The 11831-nt window shown below is 39.1% G+C and overlaps 2 protein-coding genes across 2 annotated transcripts; both read right to left on the reverse strand.

Annotated features, from left to right (window-relative positions):
• Nucleotides 1-1907: 1907 nt before the first annotated feature.
• LOC112011297 (ankyrin repeat-containing protein BDA1) lies at nt 1908-5384 on the reverse strand. Its single transcript, XM_024043672.2, has 2 exons — nt 4701-5384; nt 1908-3110 (listed from the first exon to the last, which is right to left on the reverse strand). The coding sequence occupies exons 1-2, from the start codon at nt 5382-5384 to the stop codon at nt 2844-2846; spliced, it is 951 nt and encodes a 316-aa protein (XP_023899440.2). The 3' UTR covers nt 1908-2843.
• A 477-nt stretch (nt 5385-5861) lies between these two features.
• Nucleotides 5862-6430, reverse strand: LOC112011296 (ankyrin repeat-containing protein BDA1). The gene is made up of 2 exons (XM_065770461.1): nt 6251-6430; nt 5862-6146 (listed from the first exon to the last, which is right to left on the reverse strand). Exons 1-2 carry the CDS (start codon nt 6428-6430, stop codon nt 5862-5864), a joined length of 465 nt encoding a protein of 154 aa, XP_065626533.1.
• Nucleotides 6431-11831: the final 5401 nt, after the last annotated feature.

Consider the following 11831-nt stretch of genomic DNA (forward strand, 5'->3'; position numbering starts at 1 on the left):
ATTAGGCTCCAAACATATTTGTAGCTATATTGCTTTAACCCATTATGTGGCAACTAAAGAGACATTTCATGTGTAGTTTTAGTGACAAGATTTTTTAATGAGTCAATAACTTGTTAATCGCCACATAACGAGTTGAAAAAGATAAATTCAAACATGTTTTGTGCCAAACTTTATTAAATATTTAACAGATATAAGAGCACATTTTACAATAAAAAATAGAATTGAGAAAAATAAAGTTATGTCTCTATAACTGTTATACCAATTATTTTTTTTTAAGAGTTTCATTGGACTAATTCAAATACTTGGGGGGGGGGGGGGATATATATATATATATATATATTTAAAAAAAAAAATTTTGGGCCCTTCAACATAGCTCTGCCCCTGGTTCAAGATCACATGTTGTAGGAGATGTGCAGAAATTGAGATGGAGAGGTCAGCAATTCTAACTAGGAATGGCAACGGGTTGGGTTCGGGCCGGGGTTTTTCATGCCCGGACCCGACCCGCGGGTCTTTCTTAGAAACCCGGACTCGGCCCGTTTATTAAACGGGTTTTTTTCTTAACCCCGAACCCGCCCTGTTGGGCCTCCGCGGGCCCCGTCCCCTCATGCTCAGCCAAGCCCAAAATCAGAACCACAAACTTCCATTTATGATTTTTAGGCCCAAAATCACAAACATAAACATAAACACAGACCAAACATGATCAGATTTGTGATTTTCCCTTTCAAAATCACAAACCAAACACAAACACAAACTCACATTAAGACGAACTGAACCCAGAAAAAAAAAAAAGAAAAAAAAAAAGAAAAAGAACTGAACCCAAAAAAAGAAAAAAGAAAAAAGAAAAAAATGGAGATCGAGGTGGAGCGACGCCGGAAGCCATGGGCGAGGAAGATGAGAAGGGCAGAGGGTTGGGTTTCAGTGTGAGATCAACGACGGCGAGGACGAAACGGAGTTGAGAGCTGTGCCTGACAGCCTGTGCTTGACTGCTTGTGTGCTCCGTGTGAGTGAGAGAGCTGAGAGATGAAGAGGGAGAGGCGGCTGTGTGAGATAGTGACAATGAGTGAGAGAGCTGAGATAGAGTGAGTGAGATTGTGAGCTGGAGATGAGAGGCGGAGGTGTGAGGCTGTGAGGTGAAATGAAATGAGGGTGAAGAGAGACTGATGGAGGCGTGAGCTTTGCTGTCGAAAAAATGAGGGATAGGGTTAGTTATAGCTATATATATATAGGGGGTTTTTTGTAATTTTATAGTAACCGGGTTATGGGTTTCGGATTTTTTTATAAAACCCGGACCCGTTTCGGGTTTTTTTTTAAAACCCATACCCGGCCCTATTTCTAATCGGACCGGGTAAAATTCGGCCCATTAGGGTCGGGCCAGGCCGGGTACCCACGGATCGGGCAAAAATTGTCATCCCTAATTCTAACGGAATGGGCTTGTGAATGTTACTATCAAGGAAAAGTGGAAAGATTGGTGGAAAATGATGAGAGAAAAGTGGAAAGATTGGTGGAAAATGATGAGGAGGCTCTTATTGTACTACTGGTATACTTGAGTTGATTGATTTCTCTATATATAGGCTCCCTCTATTTAGTACTGTTCATTAAGCAATGTACTTATTCTCAGTTTCTACCTATACAATCCTCCAATTTCTTAAACCCTACACTTGGGCTTGGTTGCTTAATTGTTATCAATTTGCTAGTTGAAGTACTTGGAGACTAAGACATTGTACTATAAAATAATGCTTGACAGGGAGTTTCATATGAAAAGGGGAAAAACAATGTTAGGCTGTATATTCCAGCAGATAAGATGCACAAAGATAGCTAAAAGGTTGCAACAAACAACTCTTTTCAATAGAGAAAGAAGCTGCAATTTTCTGCAGAAAAACAAGGACTCCAGACCTAATTCATATTCTTTCACTGTGTGAGCAAGTACAAATATTTATACATGAACATGGCTCGTTTTCAGCCTTCCAAGTGAAACACTACATAATCAAACGATTAATTCTTTAGTTAACAAAACCAAAGACAAGTTCAGTGAATAGTCTCAGAACACATTGCCCATAACAAGTGAAACATAGACTTAATCTTATTATTGAAGAAACAAAAATAAAAATTGACACGCATTACAGATTCATGTAGCTCCAAGGTCGGCTAATATTTTTTTTCCCTTCAATTCTTCTCCCATGATTGAATCCACAAACCACTTAGCTTGACTCTTTCTAAAGTTGGAAAATTCGCTGGTGAGATTGCAAAAATCAAGGCCTAAAGAAAAACTAAAATAATCGACCAATTTGGAGTCTGGGTAATGGTCAGGAGTGAAGAAAAATAACAAAAGCAGAGGAAGTACGCATTGATTCCAAAGAAATTAATGTACCTATCTAGAATGAGGAGAACAATTACTTAGTATGAGAACACAATAACTGAGTCTAATCATTGGTATCAAGAAGCACTGCTAAAATAGAAAATATGGCCAAAAGATATGCCAAACAAAACGCCAAAAATTTATCATCGATGATGACTTGGATTGAACAAAAATAGCTAAAACAGAGGGTGAGGTTGAGTCCCAAGGACAGAAACTTCAAGCGCTCATTTAGAACGGCGAGAACAATTAATGAGTTTGAGATCCCAAATATCAAAGAATTACAAATGAGGAACAGCAAAAAAAGGCTATCTTTCAAAGCAATGGTTGTCCCTGCTTTGTGTTCACACACTAGTGTGGTATTGGACCAAGTCAGATGAATGGTAACCGGATCATTACTACTCCCTACAGTTGTATTGAAGGGAGTCTGATCATTGGTTCCATTATGACTACTCCCTACCTTTGTGGTATTGATGCACTAACCATTATCTTACCAAACTCCACCAGGAGGGCTGAGCACCGCTTGAAAGCCGATTGTTACAAGTAGTACTGCAACCACCAAAAGCATACTGCGCTTTTCTTCTGATAAGCTTCTTAATTCACTTTTAATATACAAGTTCGAAAGCGTAGAAGGATTTGGTATTGACAGCCATTCCATTGGATGCCATTTAAATGTAGAAAGAGAAACACCCGAATCAGCTCCAGCACGGTGTAGCATAACTCTAATCTCTCTGTTGTCTACTTCTTGTGTCTGTCCCTACAAGATGTCCCATGCTGTTTTACCCTCTATATTCTTATGGTTTACAATGAAAAAAGGGGAAATCCAAGTGAGTAGGTGTCTCACGGCCTACGTAATGTAAATCAGTCAAGTCTCGTCCTTGGTCCATTCTTAACCCAAATGCATAAGTTTCTTCTTTTGTATATAAAATTTATAATTATTGTTAAAAGGAAAAAAAATTAGCATATATTATTGATATTATTATTATTATTTGCTGAGAGATCATAATGTATTAAATATAGATGTCAAAACTTTCTCAAAAAAAAAAATATAGATGTCAAAAAATAATAATGTATTAAATATAATTGCAAAGTTGCTAGATCATTAAAAGAGAATGAAACTGTACGTAAACCAAAGGAAGTCATCACTCCCTACAATTTTAAGGGGGTGTTTGGATTTATGATTTCAGTAACTCAATTCTCAGTTTTCATAACTCATAACTCAAAAATAATGGGACCCATAGCAAAAAGGTTGTTTGGCAAATGATAACTCCGTTTTCATAACTCTGTTTCCATCACTCAATTCTCTGATTTTTTAGTTATGAATTATAGAAACTGAAAACACATTTTGGCTGTTTTTCAGTTTTCATAACTCATAACTCAATGACATTTTTGTAATTAAACACACATGAGGGACCCACTGTCATAACTCAGCCACACCTTTTTGACCAATCTACCTTCTTTTTTTTCTTTTTCTTTTTCTTTTCTTTTCTTTCTTTCTTCTCCTAGGTTCAGTCTCAGGTGTCTTCCTTCTTCTTCTTCTTCTTCTTTTTCCTTTTCTTTTCTTTCTTTCTTCTCCTGGGTTCGGTCTCAAGTGTCTTCCTTCTTCTTCTTCTTCTTCTTTTTTTCCCCTTTCTTCTCCGTTCTATCTCAAGTGTCTTCCTTCTTTTTCTTTTTTTTCCTTTCTTCTCCTGGGGTTAGTCTGGGGTGTTCTTGCTTTTTTTTTTTTTTTTTTTTATACCTAGGGTAAAAACATAAAACCCTAAACGTTTAATGAAGTAGGGCTGAGTTGGAAATTCTGCAGAAAATTCAACCTGTGCGATTTTCGATCGATCGAGTCTATTCTTCGATCGATCGAGCCAGGCCGAGAGTCCCAAGTACTTCTGCAGCCACTCGATTCCAACTTTACAATATTAAACCAACTTTGAGCAAGTCTAAAGAAGACACCATACAATGTTTTGATCATGGTTTGCCAACATTACAAATTAGAGTTCTAAATACATAAAATCCTAAGACCTTAGAACCTAACAATGAGTGATTAAAAAAAAAAAAAAAATCCAAACATGGCCTAAACATCTTTATTAAATAGTAGATTTAGGTATAAAATATTTTGAATTTTGAAAAATAAAAAGAAAGAAATTTACTTGACCCAAAAAATGAGTTTGTTTCGTAAGTAAAATGGTCATCTAGACTATTCTGGTTGGTTATTTTATGTTTTTTTTCCCCCTTTTATTCATAATTTGTTAACACTTAGTAGATGTTAATAGAGAGAGCTTGCCTGGGTTTGATTTGTTGATACTGCAATGTGCTACACAGTGTTGCCTTCATTGTCCTTCCAATTCAAGACTACTTTTTCATTAAAATTTTTAGAATAATTTCTTTGGAGCCATCCCATCAAGAATTTGAAAGCCTCAAGGTTGTCATATTTGAGGGCAATACGCAAAGCTGTCTCGTTTTGCACCGTCACATCTGTAATAGAATTAGGACAAACTAATAGAAATTTGTCCAATAGATCAAGGTTATCACTATTTGCTACTACATAGTGTAAAGGAGTGACATGCTCTCTTCCTTTGACACGAACAAGGTCTCCATCAAATTGTAGAAGCCGATGCACCAGCTCGATATGTCCATTTTGTAGTGCAACATGAATAGGGCTAAAACCATTTTGATTTAGTTTCCGAGCAAATGAGGGCTTTAAACCTATCATCTCCTTGGCAAATTGGATGTTCCCAACAGACGCAGCTATGTGTAAAGGAGTATTAACAAATGGTAGCTCGTTGATGTGCTCCAAAAGTTTTACATCCTCCCCAATTAAGTTGTAAAATTCATCAATATCATTATAATCGCTTAGAGTAACTATAGAAAGAGATGAACTTAATGAAGCTCTAGCATTGCGTTGCAAAATCCTGATCTCTCTGTTGTCTACTTGTGTTTGTCTTTCGAAGATGTCCCATGCTGTTTTACCCTTTGAATTCCTATGGTTTACACGGATGAATCCGAAACCCCATGCGAGTAGGTGATTCACAGCCTGCATAATGTAAATTATTCAATCTCGTCCTTGGTTCGTTCTTAATCCAAATGTATAAACTTCTTTTCTTTTATAATTTGTTAACTAAATTTATAATTAAAGAAGAAGAAAAAATTATCATAATACATACTATTACAAAGCCACTGAATCATTAAAGGATTAAATAATTTTTGATATTATACCAGTGATACAAATGGAATTGTGCATAGACCAAGAGAGGCCATTGCTCCCTAAATTTTATACATTTTTAAATTGTACATTTAGATATAAAATATTTTAAATTTCTAAAAGAAAAAAAAAATTTACTTCTCCCCAAAGAAATATTTTTAGTTCAAATAATTCAAAAAATAAAATGCTCACTTAGACTATTCATAGTTAGTTATTTTATTTTAATTTTATTCCCTTTTATATATTTTCTTTTAATGAAGAGACATAAAACTTACCTAGGTTTCAATTTTTGATACTGCAATGTACAACATAGTATTACCATTTATCATCCTCCCAGTTAAAGATTGGTTTTTCACTAGATGAAGCATTTTTAGAACAATTTCTTCCAAGCCATCTCACTAGGAATTTGAAAGCCTCAAGGTTGTCATATTTGAGGGCAATATGCAAAGCAGTCTCATTTCGCACTGCCACATCTGCAATAGAAATAGGACAGACTAATAGAAATTTGTCCAATAGATCAAGGTTATCACTGTTTTCTACTACATAGTGCAAAGGAGTGATATGCTCTCGTCCTTTGACACGGACAAGGTCTCCATAAAACTGTAGAAGCTTACGCACTAGCTTGATATACCCATTTTGTAGAGCTAGGTGAATAGGGCTAAACCCATCTAGATTTAGTTTCCAAGCAAATGAAGGCTTTAAACCATCATCTCCATGGCAAATTGGATGTTCCCAGTAAATGCAGTTATGTGTAAAGGAGTTTGAACAAATGGTAGCTGATCAATGTGCTCCAGAAGTTTTACATCCTCTCCAATTAATTGGTAAAAGGCATTAACATCTCCACTTTCAGCAACCTGCTTCATCCTCTCAATTCTCTCATCCATTTTAGAGAAGGCTGATATATAGGGTTTTTCTTGATTTGAACTTCTTGATGTATGGCTTGAATAAGTAGCGCTGCATGCAACAAAGCCAATATTACCGCCTCATCCTAATTAGTTTCAAAGATCTCCAGCATGTCACCTAATTAAAACTTTCGGTATGTTTTAGATTTCTTATTCCTACGTGGTTTTGACTGCTTCGGAATATTATCTCTGTTTGATTTAGATTATGCTTCTTGCCAAGCTTGCTTTTAGTCAACTTTCTTATTATTTTGAGAGAGAAAGGCACTTTCTCTACTTCAAATCCCCTATTCCATTGTTGTTATTATTGAATCGTCAAAAAACAAAAGTAAAAACCAAAAACCAAAAAAAGAAAAAGAAAAAGAAAAAGACTTGGTCATAAGTGTGGAATGATCCTAAATGAAACCTAGGAAAGAAGTTTTCTTTGTTTCTGTGTGTGTGTGTGTGTTTTTAATTATTATTTAAAAAGGAAGTTTTTTTTTTTTTAGCAGAAGTGTCATTCTCTTTCAGCTTCTTTTGTAAATATCCTGTTGGCTTCTTGGTGAATATCTTTTTTTTTTTTTTTTTTGAAAACCCAATCAAACTTCATTCATTTAGAAAAGCAGAGTCAAACAACAAAGCACTATGAGCTGGTGGTGGAGATTCTTCCAGCCACACAACTTCTTCATCTAATACATTGGCATAGCATGCTAAGGAGTGGGCCACAGAATTTGCACTACGTTTAATAGAATTAAAAACCACGTGGCGAAGGCCTGCTGCGAGACAGCCAATATCTTCATAAATTACACCCAGGCGAGACCAGTTTTGAGACGAGGAAGACACAGCACTGATGACCGCTACATTATCCCCTTCGATTATCAAATCCAAGAAACCTGCATCTATCGCAAACTCCATTGATTTTCTGTATGCTAAAGCCTCCGCCTCCTCACTATCACTCACTACTGCTCCCCTAGCTGATAGTGCTGCCATGACTTCTCCAGCTGCATTACGGATCGCAGCTCCTACTCCCGATCCATTTTCAAACACAGCCGCATCGAAATTCAGTTTGTACAACTGATCCGTTGGGGGCTTCCAGTTCTGCAGAGCTTCAGGTAGTAACGGCCTTGCTGCAAGAGAGCCTTGAGCGTCCCTGTACTCCTTCAAGAAGTCCGTGGCTCTCCGGTTCAGTTGCCCAGGATGCTGCATTACCCCACCGTGTAACAGAGTATTTCAACGGTGCCAAATAAGCCAGCAATGAACCAGAAAATTCTCCAATTCCTCCAGCGACAGTTTGGACATCATGAACTGAAACAAATGTAAAAACTCCCCCATCTCACCACCACACTTCTGAATTGGAGCACAAGACCCAGCCCAAACATCCTGAGCGGCGCTGCACTCCCATATTGCATGTAGACAAGTTTCTGGATAACTTTGGCACACTCCACATGTAGCGTCTGTCAGAATTTTCCTGCGGGCTAAGTTCACTTTTGATGGCAAAATATTGAGGCACGCCCGCCATCCAAAAATTTTGATTTTGTTTGGCACCCGGAGTTTCCAGAGCTGAGACCAAACATGATAATCCGCCCTTTGTTCCGAAGCTTCATGCCTGCCCACTGCATCTTCAGCTAACATGCGAGCAACCTGATACCCGGATTTGACTGCATACTTCCCATTACGACAATGCATCCACACCACTCTATCTTGCACTTGCCTTCAGCTCAACGGAATCCGAAGAATGGCCTCCGCATCAAATTGGTTGAAAACCATAAAAATTCTGTCTCTATCCCATTGGTGCACCCTCCAATCAATTAAATCTGAGACCCTCCATTCCCATTCATCATAATCAGTAGGAAATAGGATTTTATTACCTGGATGGTTCGGTATCCATTTATCTTCCAACACTCGGATTGAGGAACCGGTTCCCACCCTCCAAAAGCACCCCTTTTTCAGAATTTGTTGAGCAGCCAGCACACTCTTCCAAACATAGGAGTTGTTTGGGCAATCTGTCGCCTCCAAAAAGCTACATCTCGAGAAATACTTGGCCTTAAAACATTGAGATAAAAGTGAGTTCTGGTCCTGTAACATCCGCCACCCTTGCTTAGCCAACATAGCTAAGTTAAAGCTCCTAAGATCCCGGAATCCCATACCACCCACTTTCTTTGGTTGTGTCAAAAAACTCCAACTTCTCCAATGAATTTTCCGTTCATCACCAGTTTGCCCCCACCAAAATCTCGCACAGAGAGCATCTAAATCATTGCAAAGTTTAGCTGGTAACAAGAACACACCCATAGTATACGTTGGAATCGATTGGGCCACAGCTTTGATTAAAACTTCTTTTCCTGCACGAGAAAGCATTCTCCCCTTCCAACCCTGAAGTTTTTTCCAGACCCGCTCCTTTAGGTATGCAAATGTTTGGTACTTGGCTCGACCAACCAAAGTCAGGAGACCCAAGTATGTATCAAACCTATCCACTTCCTGAACTCCCAAAGCCTGTTTAATCCATTGCTTGTCACTGTCAGCTGTGTTTCCACTAAAATAAACTGATGACTTCTCCAGATTAATGCATTGTCCAGAAGCTTCAGCATACAACTGCAACGTATCTGAAACTACCTGTACTTCTTCTTGGGTTGCCTGACAGAAAATTAAAGAATCATCTGCAAAAAGCAAATTAGAAATACAAGGCGCCCTTCTACATATCTGAACACCATGGATCTGCCCCTCAGATTCAGCTTTGGAAAGCAAAGATGTAAACCCTTCTGCACATAAAAGAAACAAATAAGGTGATAAAGGGTCCCCTTGACGGAGCCCTCTCGATGGGATAATATTTCCATAATCTTTCCCATTAATGCGGACTGAGAAGGAAGGTGTGGTGACACAACTCATTACCCTATTAATCCAAACATTAGGAAACCCCAGCCTCACCATCATACCCCGCAAAAAGGCCCACTCGACTCGATCATATGCCTTACTGACATCCAATTTCAAAGCTAGAGCGCCTTTTTTCCCCTTTTTCCTCCCTTTCATAGCATGTAGAGTTTCATAGGCTATCAATACATTATCAGTGATGAGACGGCCTGGCACAAAAGCACTTTGGGTAGGAGATATCATCTGAGGTAATATAATTTTCAGTCTATTAGCTAGCACTTTAGAAATGATTTTGTAGATAACATTGCACAAACTAATAGATTTGAAATCAGTCATCTTTTCAGGAGACTTTATTTTAGGGATAAGAACCAGATGAGTATAATTAATCTCAGGTACCATAATTCCAGAATTCAAAAAATCCAACACAGCAGAGCTAACATCATTACCAACAATATGCCAAAACTTTTGATAAAAGAGAGCATTCATACCATCAGGTCCTGGAGATTTTGTAGGCCCCATCTGGAATAATGCTGCTTTCACCTCCTCCACAGTATACGGCCTGGACAACTCCTCCCTCATGTCTGTAGACATCCTTTAAGGAACAGCGTGAAGACATTCCTCCATCCTTTCACATGTACCTGAACGAAATATGGTCTCAAAATAATCCACAGCCACCTTCGCCACGTCAGAAGTGTCCTCCACCCAATTACCATGATGATTCTTGATGCCATGAATAAAATTCCTGGTATGCCTTTGGGAAGCTTTTGAGTGAAAGAATTTTGTATTCCTGTCTCCATGCTTTAGCCAGGCTACCCGAGACCGTTGTGCCCAAAAAATTTCTTGTTTAAGTAGAAGGTCATCCAATTTTTTGCTGTTAGTTAAAACCTCCTCTCTACTCTCCTCTGTTAACTCTTCTTCATTCATTCTCTCAATTTTCTTTGTTAATTGTTTTATCTCATCCTTATTAGGGGTTGCTTTGGATGAACCCCAGGCCAACAAATCTACACCACAACTCCTAATTTTCTCCACAGTTGCCCCTAAACCAGTAACCCCCCCACCTGAATGGACCCAAGAATCCGAGACCACCTCTTCACACTCATCCCACATCAACCAAGATTCTTCAAATCTGAATCGTCGTGGTCCTCCTCCTCTAAAATCCCGATGAGTTCTAATATGGAGAAAAAGCGGGACATGATCAGATGCATGGCTAAACCCATGAATTAAAGTGCTAGCTGAGAATTTTTCCTTCCACTCACGGTTCACAATAGCTCGATCTAGCCGTTCTCTAGTATTTGCTGCACCCGGTCTTTTATTGTTCCATGTGAATTTATACCCTTGAAAACCCAAATCAAATAAATTACACCCCTCCAAAGCTGCTTGAAATTCTTCCATTTGTTTAAACTGAGGAGGGTGTCTGCTTTGCTTTTCTGACTGATGAAGAATCGCATTAAAATCTCCAACACAACACCAAGGCCCCTCCACAAAAGAAGAAATATGAGATAATAACGCCCACGACTTCTTTTTTTCACTCGCTTCCGGCCACCCATAGAAACCTGTGAAAAACCAAGTAAACCCATCTTCCTCAACCACCCTTGCCAATATATGATTTTCAGTAAAATTAATAACTTCTAATTTAACTTCAGATTTCCATAACAAAGCCAAACCTCCCCCAGAATAAGGTTTTTTAACAATAAACTTATTTGGAAAAGGCAATTCTCTACCTTGTTTTTTAAAACCCTCTTTATCCAGTCTAGTCTCCATTAAGAAACAGACTGTGGGAACTTGATCCCTCACTAACTTGTGAAGGCTTCGAACTGTCCAAGAGTTCCCAAGCCCTTGGCAGTTCCAGCTTAGAAGCTTCATTGTGTTCGGTGAGGGTGCATGGGCACCCCCGCCGGTTCGTCTGAGTTTGAATCACCACTGCTCTTTACCCTTTTCACCACTGCATGCTGGTCAACATCTACAGCACTGCTCTCCGTATCAATATTAATTCTTTTTCCCAATACAGACTTTGCTCCCTCTTTAAAGAACTCCACCGGCCCAATTTCCATCCGTTTAAGCCTAGTCCAAGTTGCTTTTTGCTTTGGGCTTTGAAGCCCACAACCCGGGTCCATAGGTAGCACGTGCATGGAGCCATCCACTTCAACCACATCCCTTTTTTTTGAATTTTGAACCGCAGCAACAGCAGATCCCATGTCCTCCGTAAAGATCTCCACACAGCCCGTAATGTCCATTGCCACGTGTGCCCCTTCCAAAATTGTTCCCTGTTTATCGCAGTTGCCTTCTTTACGTTTCTTATCTTGCTCCCTAGGGTTCTGCACTGCTACTCCGCCGTCCCCAGTGGCTTCTTGGCTGACCTTCCCAGACCGGTCCTTTCTCCAAGCAAACTCCACTCCAGCATCTTCCCTATCAAACGTCCTGCAAGAAGGTGATCGGTTCCTACCCCCCGTGGCCTTCATCCAATCCCCATATTGACAAATAACGTCACCCTCATTCTTGGTTGCTGCAAAATAAGCAGCACAATGTTTTAGGTCATGGCCGA

This window comes from Quercus suber, unplaced genomic scaffold (assembly GCF_002906115.3).
Source record: "Quercus suber isolate HL8 unplaced genomic scaffold, Cork oak 2.0 scaffold_31, whole genome shotgun sequence".
NCBI lineage: Eukaryota > Viridiplantae > Streptophyta > Magnoliopsida > Fagales > Fagaceae > Quercus > Quercus suber.